Source organism: Anoplopoma fimbria, chromosome 2 (genome assembly GCF_027596085.1).
Source record: "Anoplopoma fimbria isolate UVic2021 breed Golden Eagle Sablefish chromosome 2, Afim_UVic_2022, whole genome shotgun sequence".
Classification (NCBI taxonomy): Eukaryota; Metazoa; Chordata; class Actinopteri; order Perciformes; family Anoplopomatidae; genus Anoplopoma; species Anoplopoma fimbria.
This window is the reverse complement of record NC_072450.1, coordinates 8,962,134-8,976,910: the sequence shown is the minus strand read 5'-3', so window position 1 is coordinate 8,976,910 and position 14,777 is coordinate 8,962,134. Positions and strand designations below refer to the sequence as shown.

The following is a 14,777-nucleotide window of genomic DNA, read 5'->3' as shown; positions in this document are numbered from 1 at the left end:
CAGAGAGGCAAATCAAAAAATGAAATGGGAGCAGACAAAGTATAGAGGACAGAGACAACTGTAATGAGTACTAGTGATCATGGATTGAATGTTGATATATTATTTTCTCTTCTCTATGCAGGGAAGAATACAGGACAATAAAAGTACATTTACTTTGCCACTCATAAATCAGTACGGTCAAATCAGGACACAGCTTTTTCAAATAAAGTTTCAAGTAATTTCAAGCTCTTCTTTTGCACAAACCACACTACAATTACCCTTGTACTGCCTTTGATATCTGACTGTATATCTGTCTCTGGTAATTAAAGGAATATGAATCACAGGAGTCAGTCTATGTACAACACTTGAGGCCTACTGATATTGGAAATTAAACGAAATGCCAGGATGTAATCAACAAGCACCATCTACTTATCTGTTCTATTTAGTAACATTTTGGATCTTAAAACAAATGATAAGTTGTCAGATTTGGCCTTTACTTTTTTCTCTGCTGACAAACTTATGCTTTCTTTGAACATGTGCCAGTTAAATCACAGCAGTGAGTCTCTCTCTGTTTGTTTGTTCCTGCTCTTAAATCAGTATTCTCTAGAAACAACCTTTTAAATTGCTTCAGTACAACTGCACGTGCAATCCTTTCTCAATCTCAAAAACCTTAATTTAAATCCTTCAAAGGCAGTTTTCTTTAGATAACAAATCTTGACAAATTGTAGAGATGAATTACGACTTAATGACAGATACAGAGCTTCTTACCAGTGCAGCTCCTCAGGTCGGGCATCAGGGCGTATCCACTGTGACAGCTGCACTCATAGCTTCCCTCTGAGTTGGTGCAGAAAGTCTCACAGCCGCCGTTCTCAATGGTACACTCGTCGATGTCTGAGAGGCAGGTAAAACACACCGTCACATTTGATCCATACAAAAGTAACATCTTTGAAAAGGAAATAATCAGTAATATGTTCAATACGCACCAACACACTCCAGTCTGTTCTCTGTAGATTTGTATCCCGTGTCGCAGGAACACTGGTAGCGGCCGATCATGTTGACACACTGGCCGTTCCTGCACAGCCTGTCACTCAAGTCACATTCATTGATATCTGTGAAAGAACAAAAGCAAATTAGAAACCATTTCTGAATAAATAATTCATAAAAAGAACCCCCAATGTTTAAAGCTGAAGGTGCCAGCGGCGCAAGTCAGGATTGAGTAAATGGAGTTTGTGACATGCTCCTAGACATCAATCACTTCTGCCATTAAGCAAGTCACCAACCTACAGTATGGCGTCACCAGGCATTATTTTCAATATCGATATCTCGGTTGATTATTTTGCTTGACTATTTGATTGATAATTTGGCCCTAAATATAATTTTTTTTAATGAAGTCACAAATTTCAAGAAGTTAAAAATGTAACAAAACAGTCCAAAACTCAACTCAATTATATTCAAAACAGCAACTGTACAATTGCTGGCATTTGGCATTGATAAAGGATGAATCTATCAATCAGAATAGCTGCTTTCTAATTTTCTGTCGATTGACTAATTGATAATCGTTTCTGTCTACACCCAGAGTAAATTGCACCATTAGAGCTCTTACAGTGGAGACACTTATCATAGTTCAAGTATAACTTGCGACAGATGTTTTATGATGGATCAGTACCTAATGGTGATAAATAGGACGTTTCCAAGAAGGAATCTGACATCATTAAGCACACTCTATCACACCCGTCTCTGAAATCAACGTTTATTATCATTACCATCGTTTTAATACTTTAACTTGTTACTTCACCAGAGATAATGAAGACCATTGTCTCAGAAGGGATGATGTGGGCAGTTTTCAGTAATGCTTTCATTGTTTTTATTACTTTGGGTGGTAATAAAGAAAATAAATGAGCGTGAAGGGCAGTGGTTGAGCATTAGGTCATGGAGTGAAACCCTAATACACATTAGGTCATCATAGTGACACCCAGTGAATAATGCACAATCAGCGCAACGCAAAGTAAACACGGGTTGTGAAACTATAGAAAGCATGGGAAAAATCAGGCGCTGATCTTGTTTTTGTGGAAAGTGTGTGCTGTTGCTGCTTCTCCACTCAACTATATGCTCGAGTAACCAAAATGTGAAAAATAAGAATTCACACAAACTGACTTACTGGAAGAGTCTGTTAATTATTGAGCAAACATGTTTCAGCAAAGAGGGTTCACTGGGGCGTATTACAGAAAGGGTAAAAAAACAAGATGGCTGAATCTCATATAACCAATGAGAGGTAGACACAAAAAAAAAGAAAATTCCGAATAAAAGTGTTACATTAACAGTAAAAGCTACAGTACCAAATACAATTAAAGAAATAAGAAAATAATTTAGAATAGCATTACTTTGGGATTTTATCTCATCTTTATGTTCAGATCCTAGTGGACCCTTCTAAGGGGAACACAATTCAACATACCAGCAGAAAAACACTGGTCTAGAGTTAAAATCAGCCCATCTATCAAAGAATATACAACCCACACGGACACAGATCTGACTCAGACCTCCTCAGGTTTTTGTTAGTTTGTCTTCACTTGTTTTACTTCCTGCTGTTCTTGGTTTCCGACTTGTGTATTTGTTTGTCCCGCCCTCATGAAGTTTCAAGTCTCATTTTTTCGTTTTTAGTCTCTTTGCACCGCTTGTCTTTTGTCAGTTGGTCTTCTTTGTTTAGTTGCTGTAGGAAGTTTTGTTTATCTGTTACCTGCCTTTTTTGTACGTACAATTTTTCATTATGAAAGTATCTTCATTGTATCCAAGTCTGCATTTGGATTCTTCTTTACTGAGCTGCTTCATCAGCCTCCAACACAGAGTCAGAAACAGAGGAAGATGGAGTAGGACGATCCAAAGCTCACTTTTCACTCATACTGTCTCCTCTGAGACGGCATCTGGACTTACTCATCTTCTTTTTGACCTTTTTGGAAACTATATTCTGCAACACAGATTTCTCAAACAAAGGAGAAAAGTGAGAAGGAGGAAAAAGTCTCCTCTCTGATGACTATCACCTATCTTCACTCACCTAGACAGGCCGAGCCGTCGGATGCGATCTCGTGTCCTTCGGGGCAGACGCACTGGAAGCTGCCCTCCGTGTTTACACATTCACCTCCACGGCACAGCAGAGGGTTCCTGTCACACTCATCAATGTCTGTCAGTGCACACACAAATGTACAGAACACACACACACACAGACAGAGACGAGTAGAGATATTTAGGCTTTGTTCAAACTGCAAACAAATAAGATTTGTTTCTAAAATCAGGTCTTTAAGACAGAATGTCCGCACTGTTATTTGCAAGTGATCGGAGACAAAAGACGGACCAGAACAGAAATAGAGTATTTTCTCAGATGGCAGAACATTAGGACTTGCACTGTAGCTGCATATGAAAATCTGTGTGTTTCCCTCACATGAAGGTCAAGTATGTAATAAAGAACAATTCTCTTTTAAGACTTTGGGGAGCAGTGATTGTGACGAGACTTTGGCTGCAGAGACTAGACCCCTTTCAACACCCAAACACAGGGGTTAAAATAAAGTCTGTTTAATTCTCCGTCTCTCTCTCTTTATATATAAATATATACAAATGCACACAGCCTGCAAATTTCAGATTACATCAGCCGTCTAAACAGTGAGCTCCACGTCTGGCATGTTAGCCTAAGCACCTCATCCAGAGCTTATGGCCCACGAGGGAGTGTGGAGGAGATGGCTGGGTTGTGATTAGGACTAAAATGGATGTGAGGAAGGTCTTCCCTATACTTGGAGACCTTTATAGGTTGAAAAAGCTATCTGCTCTTCAGATGTTGCCCATTTAACAGGGTGTGTGAGAGTGTCGTTAAGGAGATCAAGTTTCTCACTCATGTCCTCACAGACTAAATGATTTCACATGAAAGAGTTGCCGTCTCTGCATGTGGCTGTACCAAATCAAAGAAAGCTGATGATTCAGTGGAGGTGTTTTTATCGTCTGCAGGTGTTGGTGTGTGAGGCTCACCCATGCAGTTTTTCATCATCATGAAGCCACTCTCATAACCTTCGAAGCACTCGCACTCAAAGTCTCCGGCTGTGTTCACACACCGGCCCTGTCCACAGAGGTCCGGAGAGATGTGGCACTCGTCGATGTCTGCAGGACAGAAACAAACCTTAGTGAGGTAGAACTTCTCTTAAAAACACAACTAACGTTCACACATGAAAAACATTTAGAGAGCTCCCTGCACTCATTATAAATAGAGAGGTATACAAATCGTATGATGAAAACATTTGTTTTGTAGAGATTTTCAACTCAGTAACAAAGTCATTAAATAAAAAGGTGAGGAACTGATAAGATCAGTAGCAAAACGAGATGATGCTAAGGTACAAAATGTAAAAATAAGTCCAACCAAGCAAAAGGTTACAACAAAGAAAGGATATAAAAAGAGATAAAGAGGTGAATTTATGGATGGCTTAGCCGCCTTAGCTCTTCAAGCAGATTCTTCCAAAGTCTAAAGCTAAAGGCCTGATCCCTTTTGAATTTAATCCACATTTTGAAACACTCAACACAAAGACTTTCTGCTGGATTCTCACTCATACGGGGTTAAAAGGTCTCAGATATCATTTACTCACTCAGACCATATAAATTATTTCAGAATAAAGCCACGGCACCGGCATTTAATCCTAAAAATGATGTGTGCACATTTCAACAGAGCAGCAATGCAGACTACAGGGACCAGCTCCAACAAGTCCAAAGCAGCCAGACTCCCATTAAGACTGAATGAGCTGAGTGTAGGCAATGGCTTTACACCAGTTCACTGTGATTAGTGTTGGCAGAGGGTTTCAGAGAGGAGGACTGATGAAGAACGACTAGACCGGTAAATTTACAATAGAGCTGAGATATTAAACTAACTTTCCAGCCAAAAATAGCAGCTACATGTTTATTTGCTTTTCTATGATTGGCAATGTGAGCAGCTCATTCCAGAAGAGCTTCAAATCCTTTAGATTAAAACAAAAATATTAATCAATTATTTGTCAATGAACCAATGTGTTGTTTAGCCTATTAAATGCCAGAAAATAGAGAAATATGCCAATCACAATTTTACCAGAGTCATATGGGGCGTCTTTAAATTGTCCCCAAACTAAAACACGTAAAATAAATAAAAGTAACAATGATATAAAACAGAGAAGGGAACCAGCAGATGTTTGACATTTTTGCTTGATAAATAACTCACCTAACAATGAATCAATTATCACTTAGTCGTTGATTAATTTCTTGGCAACTAAAAGACTAAGCTATTAATCAGCTAATTGCTTCAGTACTACTCACCAGTGCAATTCCTCTCATCCGAGTCCAGAGCGTAGCCGCTATCGCAGCGACACCGAAAGCTCCCGATGGTGTTTCTACACCTCCCATTTGAGCACAGGGTGTTTATCATCCTGCACTCGTTTATATCTGAGGAACGGAGCAGAGGGATGAAGAGAGAGGTGAGAGACCTTTAATGAAACAACCCATGCAGTCTATGCAGTCTGATCTGTGGAGGGTGCACTAACCTTTGAGGAAGGGTCTGCCGTTGATGAAGTCACCCCGATGCGAGAAGCCCGGGCCACGAGGACAGAGCTGGTTAAACTCTGGGGAGCCCCTCTCCGGACACTCGTCACACTCAGGGCCCCAGGCTACACCCACGGAGCAGCAGCAGGCGTCCACACGCTGCTTCCCCGAGATGGGAGCCCCACAGCGCTCATCCTCATGGGTGAGGTAACAATGCTCCATGCGCAGGTCTGGAAGTCACAAGCAAATGACATGCATTTGTGGTAAAGTGGTATAAATTAGACAATTAACACACAACATTTAGATGGTTAGATGTCATCAATACCACTATACATGGACAGTACCCACCAATGCACGTCCTGCCGCTCACATCAACAGTCATTCCTGGAGGACACTGGCAAAAGAAGGAGCCCGGTGTGTTGATGCATTTGCCGTTGATGCACACTCCAGGAAACACCTGACACTCATCCACATCTGACGGTCGGCAGAAAGAAATAGAGCAACATCAACAGCGGGTTGAGTGTTTCTTATGACTCAAATGAAATGCAGGTGAATGTTCTCAGTCTAAATGGCATCAAAGCAGAACTCACCTTCACAGACATTTCCTTTGACTCGAGCAAAGCCTTTACCACAGATTGGATCTGAAAAAGGAGGGAATGCATAAAATGTCAGTCAACGCAGGTATGTAGTTTATTACAAATGTGATGCATATTGATCATCTCACCTTTTTCACATTTGGCACACGGGCTGTTCCAGGCTTCTCCCAGTGTTGAGCAGCAGTGGGACTTCAGTGTAGCCCCGTTGATGTTGACCTCACAGCGATTATTGACTATCTTCAGCCAGCAGGTACTCTTAGTGGTCTCTGTTTTAATGCAACAACCCTTATAGTTACTAGACATTCAGTTTTGTGGAAGTAAATAACATGTGGGTCAACAGTAAATGTTATTTGATGACAAAAAGTCTGTCGTTAATTAGGCTAGACAGCTCTTTTGTTATTAACAAGTGGGGAAAATGCTTCTTTTTCAAACCATTTTTAACTACTTTTAATAGGTGATGCTATTATTACATGATAGGTTTGAATAAATCAAAGTGTTATATAAATAAACATTTGGCCAATTAAAGTACAGTTTACATTATGAAATCATATTTAAAAAACTCAATGCTCCCTTACCGATACACTCCAGCCCAGAGCTGTCCAGCGAACTGCCGAGCGAACACAAACACACAAAGGACCCTTGACTGTTCCTACAATCTCCATTAACACAGGGGCTAGACAGACACTCGTCCACATCTGTGGGAGACAAAGACAAACACCACATATGTTTTAACTCAAATTGGTAATTTCTTATAAATCTGATACAGCAGACATGCAGTGATGAAGTGACATTGTGCTGCACAACAGCATGAATGTGTCTCTGACCCTCGCAGACGTCGGTCTCGGGATCAAAGAGGTATCCTTTGGGACACTGACAGGTGAAACTGCCCGGTGTGTTCCTGCACAGGCCGTTTTCACACAGCAGCCTGTTCATCAGACACTCATCAATATCTGAGGAAAAAACAGAGAGAGAGAGAGAGAGAGACAGGTTGACTTTCCTCAAACCAGCTTTTAATGATTTTAATGGTTGTATAATTACATTTTTAAAAGAGCATGAGGACATTATGCAGCAGTTAACCTACCGACACAGTTTTTGCCCGACAGGTCTATCTCAAAGCCTAAGTTGCAGGTGCATTTGTAGCTCCTCAGCATGTTCTCACACACCCCGTTCTGGCAAACGTCTAGGTCGAGGGCGCACTCGTTAATATCTGAAAAGGCAAAGAATAACCAGTTGACCCCACAGTAGGAAAAAAACTAACCACTATAATTTATATGGCTCTGGTTTCTGTTTTAATATCAATGACAGACACACAACGAGCTGGCGTTCGTTACCTCTTGCGTCGCCGCTTATGCCAATGCCATTGGGGCACAGAGCCAGGAACTCAGCTGCAACAAAAACACACAAACAGCCCAGTTTGGTTGATAAAAAAGAAGAAATAACAGTGTAGGAGAAAATATCCCATTTGCCGAAAATCCAAGAAATCTCAAAGAGAAACATATAATACCATGTCATTATCCAGTTCTACGCTTTCTCATTTAGCCAAGATGTATATAAAACCGTCCTCTTAATGTGGTGCAGCTCTGGCGTCTTTTGATATAGAAACTTTAATTGGCAGGACTAATGAGAAGTGACTTGATGATGTGTGTGTGTGTGTGTGTGTGTGTGTGTGTGTGTGTTCGTTTGTGCGTGCATGTGTGTGTGTGTGTGTGTGGAGGCCGTCAATGTCACCTAACTGTGGGCGTCTCTGTCAAACAACTTAGCCGTGACTTCATTGCCGCTATTCTGTCATTTGTGAAATCCAAGCTGGTATGTAAGAGAAGACGAAGCATTTGATCTGGTCATCCTGACTTTGACAGGTGTGTTTTGGATTAAACAGAAGTGTTGTGTCTGTGTGTGTGTGTGTGTGTGTGTGTATGTGTGTGTAAGGCTGCAGGAGGTGGCTCCACATGTGTAAAAGGCGGGGTGGTTCTAGTATCCGTACCAGAGCTTTGTGGTGGGCAGGGTTGGCAGGGCTCTCCATAGGCGTACTCCGTGCTGGCACAGCAGCATTCCGACTTGGTCACAGCTCCAAATAAAGGCCGAACACACTGCCCTCGCTTGTAGCCACCATAACATGAGCTGCGCATATGTGTATCTATTTTGGACAACAACAACAAAAGACAAGAATGTGTGAGAAACAGAGATGAGGCAAGAGATCTGGAAAGAGGCTGGAGACCGAGCGAAGGAGAGAGACGGGGAGGCGAGAGTCCGTAACTCCGGAAAAACAACAACAGTGGCAAAACAAATGGTTGTTCTCTCTCCATAATATCCGGGGATTTGACGCATTCTCCTGCGCTGATATCATCCCGACGTAGAGCTCACCCAGGACGAACAACAGCATTTCAATACTTTCCACACAATACACAAAGAAATGTCAGTTTGGGGGATAAACTGTAGGAATGTTGAAATTAAAGGCATAAACAGATCTGCTCTGGGAGTGCCAGGCCAGGAGATTAGAGCACGAGGAGGCAGGAAAACATTTATCAACACATGCTCATTAATGATAGTGAGCACATGTTTGCAAAGGGGATGAGCTGTTGGTGAAGTTTATGACAACCTGATGATTCTCTGCCTGGTCACATTCGGTTTTGTATATTTAATTTGCTTGAATGGAAAATGTTAATGTTGTGGTTACTGTGGGAAAAATGTGCAAATAGTTATGAAATCCTTAAAATTAAGCTCACTCTGTGCTTTCAGTTGCTTAAAAAAGTTTGAACATTTTGATCACAAATGCAAGAATTCACTAGGAGCTTAAGCATATGTGCTAACAGGAAACCGCTGGATGTACCACTTATTTCCCAAAGTAGTCAATTAACTTCTAACAGAGATATGTTGTAAAAATAAACTGAAAAACAAAATTTTCATCTTCTCCATGCAGCAACAGAGAACTTTTTAAGTTTTTCTGAAACAAGGGGACTCATGCAGGAGATTCTTTTGGTTTTGCTTGTGTGATTACTGTCTGCTATGGTATCCAAAATGAACACATGAACCATTCCTGGAAACAAAACCTTTACTCACCAACGCAGACCCGTCCATCCAGGCCCACAGCCATCCCAGCCATACACTCACAGCGGAAGGACCCCTCCGTGTTGACGCAGTGGCCGTTCATACACATGCCTGGAGTCTCACACTCGTCAATATCTAAAAACAGATGCAGCAAAATAAGCTCCTTGTACACTTTTCTTCACAAAATGAACGGTAAGAATCTCCAATTTCCTGCTTAGGCATTATTAAAGTCCTCAGGTGCTTGATTCATTAAAACCAACTGAGCCAAAACTGCTGCACAGTTTCAATTTTATGACCTCAGCTAAGAAAACATTCTGTTCCTTTTCCTCTTGATCCCATCAGCGTATTACAATAATTAACATAATGAGCGTAAACAATGACATGGTATGCACGCATAACTGTTTTTTTTTTTATGTGTGTGTGTGTTTGTGTTCTGTCTGGCTGTATTGGGAACAGACAAACTGTAGATAGAAATGATGAGGCCCCGGGGCCCCCTTTAGACTACACATTTCATTAATGACTGCATACATCAGGAAACTTCTCCCCACACCCGACTCTCCTATTTATTTATTCTGCATTGACTTAACCAGGTCAGTGTCTCTGAGATCAAACGTCTGTATCTGAAGCAGCGTGGAGCAAAAAAGGCTGCAAAAGACTTGGCTAATTGGAGATGTATTTTAGACATAGCATTCATTTAAACTCTGTTTTGATGTTGCAAAAAAGCTTCCAAATAGCATCTAAAATATATACAAAAAAATGGTGGATTAATTGGTATGTGACTGACAACTTATTTTGCATGTTTTGTTGATTTCAGGAGGTCAAATCTCCTTTTCTCTTTGCATTGAACTAGTTTAGGGGAAAGCTTTCTGCTAGAATCTCAAAACAGGCGTGCCCCAACAGTCTGCAGGTCCAGCTGCCTTCCAGGATGCTGACGGGGTTTTCCAGGCTTTTAGGGGGATTTTGGGGCTTTTTTGCTACATGCCAGAGAGGAAACAAGCTTACAAGCTAGCTGAAAAATGCGTGTCGAAAGAGCAAATCGCCTCAAAGTACGTCCTGGTTGATTAGAGCGTCGAGATGGGAGTGTAATAATCTGTGGTTCTTTCCGACATTCGCACCTACACACATGCGTCCACTGGTGTCAAGCAGGAATCCAGGTTTACAGATGCATTTGAAGCTGCCATCTTCATTGATGCACAGTCCATTCAGGCACATGTTCCTGATCAGACACTCATCCTGGTCTGTGGATGAACAGAAACAAAATGATAGCTTGATAGCAGTGCTTTTAGGAAAGATACACAGATAAATGTAGTGGTTAAAGGCACAAACATGGTTTAGTACATTAACAACTTTCATAATCACTGACCAGAGACAAACTACACTTCAGTTAACGTTATTCTGTCTTGACAATCATATTGAAATAGAACGTGCTTGTTTTAATCAAAGTTAAATTGCTGCTTTTTGAACAATGCAGCGGCTATATTCAAAAACCCTCCTCCACACATTGGAGAATTAATAAGTTTGCTGCCAAATCAGTATACTGGCGAGCTTTGTATGAGGTCAGAAAAACAAGTTCAGAGGACAAACACTAAGCAAACATAGGAATCAGGAAATTTTGGACAACAAATGTTGCTTTTGAGCAGCCAACACTTGAATTTTGGATCTTGGTGCATTCTCGAACAAAACAACAGGCTTAATTTGCAACACAGTTTTTAATCCCTTAAACTTAATTCCCATGTGTCAATAATAAGATTTGACTAGTGTTTGAAGCTGTTCTGACCGGCCACATTGGAAGGCGGTTGGAAAATACCATCATCATAGAAAGGGAGGATGTTGTTTAAAAATGGGGATAACTGCACCCATTTCTCTCCTTGAGGGTATTAATAAAAGGGCTCCAAAGCTATTTGACCATCCGCAGTAGTTCTGATGGATATACAGATATATATATACTAGACCCTTAATCTCAGCAAAAGGTATGTTTTCTGTGATGGACTACTTATCTGCAAGACTTTATAGCAAACTAAAACGAATGGAAACAAACTGATGCTTGCAAGGTAAAATAAGTAAATATCTAAAATATGGAAAAAGGTTGGTAGAAATATAAAATATACATATTTTGTAGTTAATGGGCTGAAACACACAAAACCACCAGTGTGACAATTTAAAAAGCTGTCTATTACGGCAGAGGCCTCCAACAGGCGTTGGTATAAAATCACCACCTCCAAAAAGATCCACGGCCCATTAAACATAAACATCACACATTCTGTGGTTATTACAAAAAACTACCCCTTTAAAAATGCCTCAACTCCATAAATGCAGATGTCAGAACTTGACAGACCTTGACAGTTTTTTCCATCTGCTGAAATGTCAAACCCAGCGTTGCAGACGCAATGGAAGCTTCCCACAGTGTTCACACAGCGGCCGTTGTTGCAGATACGACCGTTGGCCACGCACTCATCCAGATCTGGAAGACACAAACAGGTATCACAGTGAAAACAAACATCCTCTTAAAGGTGTGTGCACATGTGTCCGTGTGTGTGTGTGAGTATAACCTCGGCACTCTGTTCTGGTTGCAGTTGTCTGGAATCCGGCGGGACACTGACAGATGTAAGACCCAGGGGTGTTCACACAGTCTCCGTGTGCACACGGGCTTCTCTCACATTCATCTTCATCTGGAGAACAAACGTAAATCTCGTAAACCTTCTTCACCTTCCTGTTCCTCCAGTTTAATGGTTGAAAAACTTTCTCTTCCCTCACTTACCGAAGCACTCTCCTCTTCCATTCACCTTGAAGCCCATGTTGCACTCACAGCGATACCCAACGCCTGGCGTGGGGATGCACCTGCCATTCATGCAGAGGTTGCGGAAGGCCTGGCACATGTTGGTGATGTTCTGGGTTTGGATAATACCAGGACCTGACAAAGACATTCAAAGAGATAAAAATGCTATAATAAAAAATACTGGGTTTTTTTTTTTATGGTTTTTGGTTTGGTTTAACATTTTGGGGATAATTGGTCAACCGAAATTAAACAAACAATTTGTCAGAACAAAGTAAATTTGCATTTCATAAGCACTTAGACTTGCATTGCCAGATGTATCAAATTCTGGAAGGAGCCACTATGATTCTCATTACGGCAAAAAAGCTCTGAGTTGTTTGACTTTCCTAAGAGAAGCCTAAACTTTTCCAAGCTCCCTTGTAAAATGTTATAAAATGTTGTTGCTGAGGATTTTTTTTCTAAATAAAGTCTTGACATGGTGTGGTCTGCAAACATGCCAGAACCTTTTCTTTCCGATTGGACATTTTCTGCTTATATACTTTTGTATCTGTTGCTACACCAATAACAAAATGAAACGAGCAGCTCTACGTCAGTTCACAATTACAGCCTCGGAAAAAGTAACCGTCATTAACATGTAGCTCGTTAGCTGGAGGGTGTGTGTTGTGATGGCTCCAAACTGGGATTTTGAGCATGGAGACCCAAGACCAGTGGAAGTAGAGCATTGCACATCAACTGAGTCAGACCAGTATGAGTTATAAGTCAACAGGGCACTCATCAGCTTTCAAGACATGCCATGAACGCTGTGAACCCAATGTAGCACCCCAACACTCTATAGCAGACATGAGTTGCTCTTTAAACGTTTTAACTGGAATGATAGGGGGTTTGGGTTCGTGTTTATAAAAGGTAGCTACCACGAAGGTTTACCTGTTTTGGGTAATATTTATTTAACCCTATTAATCAACAAAAAAACTTTTAAACTGAGCAACAGCTTTATACAATTAGATCAAACTCTATTTAAATAACTGACCACAGACAACTTGTTTTAAAAGTAAATAACAGCTTACTGGCTGATTGATACCTTGAGTAGCAAATCATGTTAAAATAAAGGCACAATCAGTGTATTTTTCTTTTAACTTTAACTTAGTTAAACCCACTGTTTGCCTTCAATATTGTTTGGAGCTGGTTAATGTGAACTCTTATTCACATATTTACATCCTAGTTTATTTATGACTAAATTATCTTAATTTCTTAGTTGACTATTTTTATTAAACTAAATAACTTTAATTGCCTTCCTGAGTCAATTTATTTAAACTTTATTAGGATCTATTAGGAGCGTACCTGGTTGAGGTTGTAAAGGTAGTAGTCCTGGAAATGGATATTGTCCTGGGATTTGTCCTGGCGTTATCCCTGGAAATTGTCCAGGAATCTGACCCGGTCCTTGGCCAGGGACCTGGATGGGAATTTGACCAGGATACTGACCAGGTACCTGTCCAGGATATGGAACTGGGTAGATGCCGGGTAGGTCTGGACCCCCTGGGACTCGACCAGGTATCAGCACTCCACCGTTCCCATCAGGTATCTGGAAGCAGAGTTTCTTGTGCTCCTCTAAAATGTGGAAAAACAACAGGCGGTTAGCTCTGTGTTGTTGAGGTGTTAAGACACATAGATGACAACAAGAAATGTAAAGCCATGTGATGGTGAGTGACTCCCACCTGCTCCACGAATGGGGCACATTTCAGGGGTGGATCCATCGGACCAGCAGCGTCCACTATCACAGCAGCACTGCATTTTGGTCAACAGCTGCGAGTTTTGGTTGGCGCAGTGCCCGTTCAGCAGGCTAGCGAAGCAGTACCCACTCCGAGAATCTGTGGGAAACAGCACAGCATGAAGTTAAGCTAACCGTGATGTATGGAATATGGCATGTCTGTCTTCATGTTGAGCATATTGGCACAAGAACAATCAAAAACGTAGCGGTTGTTGCTTCAGATTTTCCATCATTTGGAAGCCAATAATCACCGCTTCCTATTTATGAGAACCTTTCCTACATCCTGCAGTGTTCTGGCACCGTGCACCAGCGTGACTAACATTCAGGTTCTCTATTAACATAAATATATCATGTCTTGTTTCACACCCAGTCCATCCAGCGTATTCGCATGGAGAAACTGACGGGCCTACTCTACTGATTGCTTGGTTGTGTTTCGACAAGATTTGTCAGGCGAGCGTAGAGGTGGTGGAAGGAAAAACAGTTGGGCCCTTCAGGGGTCGGAGTAGACGTTGCTCCATGGGAAACGGACTAAAATGTTTGGCGCAACAGTTTTCTGGAGCAAAAGACTCAGACATTCCTTCCTTGCAAACATCCTCTCCTTGGGGGGGTAATCTGAGCGTGGGTTTGCATATGTTTGTGTGCGAATGCGTGTGTTTATACATGCACTAGAGAGGACGTGCGTGTACATCTAATGGACTATTCTGACCCAAATTCCTACCCCGGCCTGTTTTGGGTCAAACTGAGCTGAACTTGGGAGCTTAACTGGCTTTCCTGGTGATTGCATGGGTATATGAGTGCGTGCAAGACTGCTATCAAACTCCCAGCATGCACCCACTGGTAGAAAGACGCACACACACTGTCAATGTCAAAAAACACCTGAGCACGAGAGTTCACTTTACTTCACTCCTCACGTCTCCTCCTCAGTTTAAAGAAAATATAGCTCATTGTTTTGGACCTAGAAACAAGTGACTACTGACCTAAATTCTACCAGCTGGAACGTTGGACGGATTTCAGTTCTTCCTGCGCTGAGCGCCAGGCATAAAGGGGGAAGAACCGAAATAGGGTGGAAAAAGGAAAGCAC

The 14,777-nt window shown here is 41.5% G+C and overlaps 1 protein-coding gene across 1 annotated transcript in view; it reads right to left on the bottom strand.

Moving 5' to 3' along the window:
* Nucleotides 1-14,777, bottom strand: part of fbn1 (fibrillin 1) — a 59,308-nt gene that overhangs the window by 29,452 nt on the left and 15,079 nt on the right. Inside the window, exons 10-30 of the mRNA XM_054617966.1 lie at nt 13,644-13,796; nt 13,270-13,536; nt 11,917-12,069; nt 11,708-11,827; nt 11,494-11,619; nt 10,274-10,396; nt 9,171-9,293; nt 8,095-8,247; nt 7,445-7,498; nt 7,195-7,320; nt 6,938-7,063; nt 6,689-6,808; nt 6,242-6,379; nt 6,108-6,158; nt 5,866-5,991; nt 5,520-5,747; nt 5,296-5,421; nt 3,991-4,119; nt 3,029-3,154; nt 963-1,088; nt 748-870 (exon numbers count right to left, since the gene is read on the bottom strand). Coding sequence (XP_054473941.1) covers nt 748-870; nt 963-1,088; nt 3,029-3,154; nt 3,991-4,119; nt 5,296-5,421; nt 5,520-5,747; nt 5,866-5,991; nt 6,108-6,158; nt 6,242-6,379; nt 6,689-6,808; nt 6,938-7,063; nt 7,195-7,320; nt 7,445-7,498; nt 8,095-8,247; nt 9,171-9,293; nt 10,274-10,396; nt 11,494-11,619; nt 11,708-11,827; nt 11,917-12,069; nt 13,270-13,536; nt 13,644-13,796 — 2,817 coding nt within the window. The remainder of the gene's footprint in view (nt 1-747; nt 871-962; nt 1,089-3,028; nt 3,155-3,990; nt 4,120-5,295; nt 5,422-5,519; nt 5,748-5,865; nt 5,992-6,107; nt 6,159-6,241; nt 6,380-6,688; nt 6,809-6,937; nt 7,064-7,194; nt 7,321-7,444; nt 7,499-8,094; nt 8,248-9,170; nt 9,294-10,273; nt 10,397-11,493; nt 11,620-11,707; nt 11,828-11,916; nt 12,070-13,269; nt 13,537-13,643; nt 13,797-14,777) is intronic.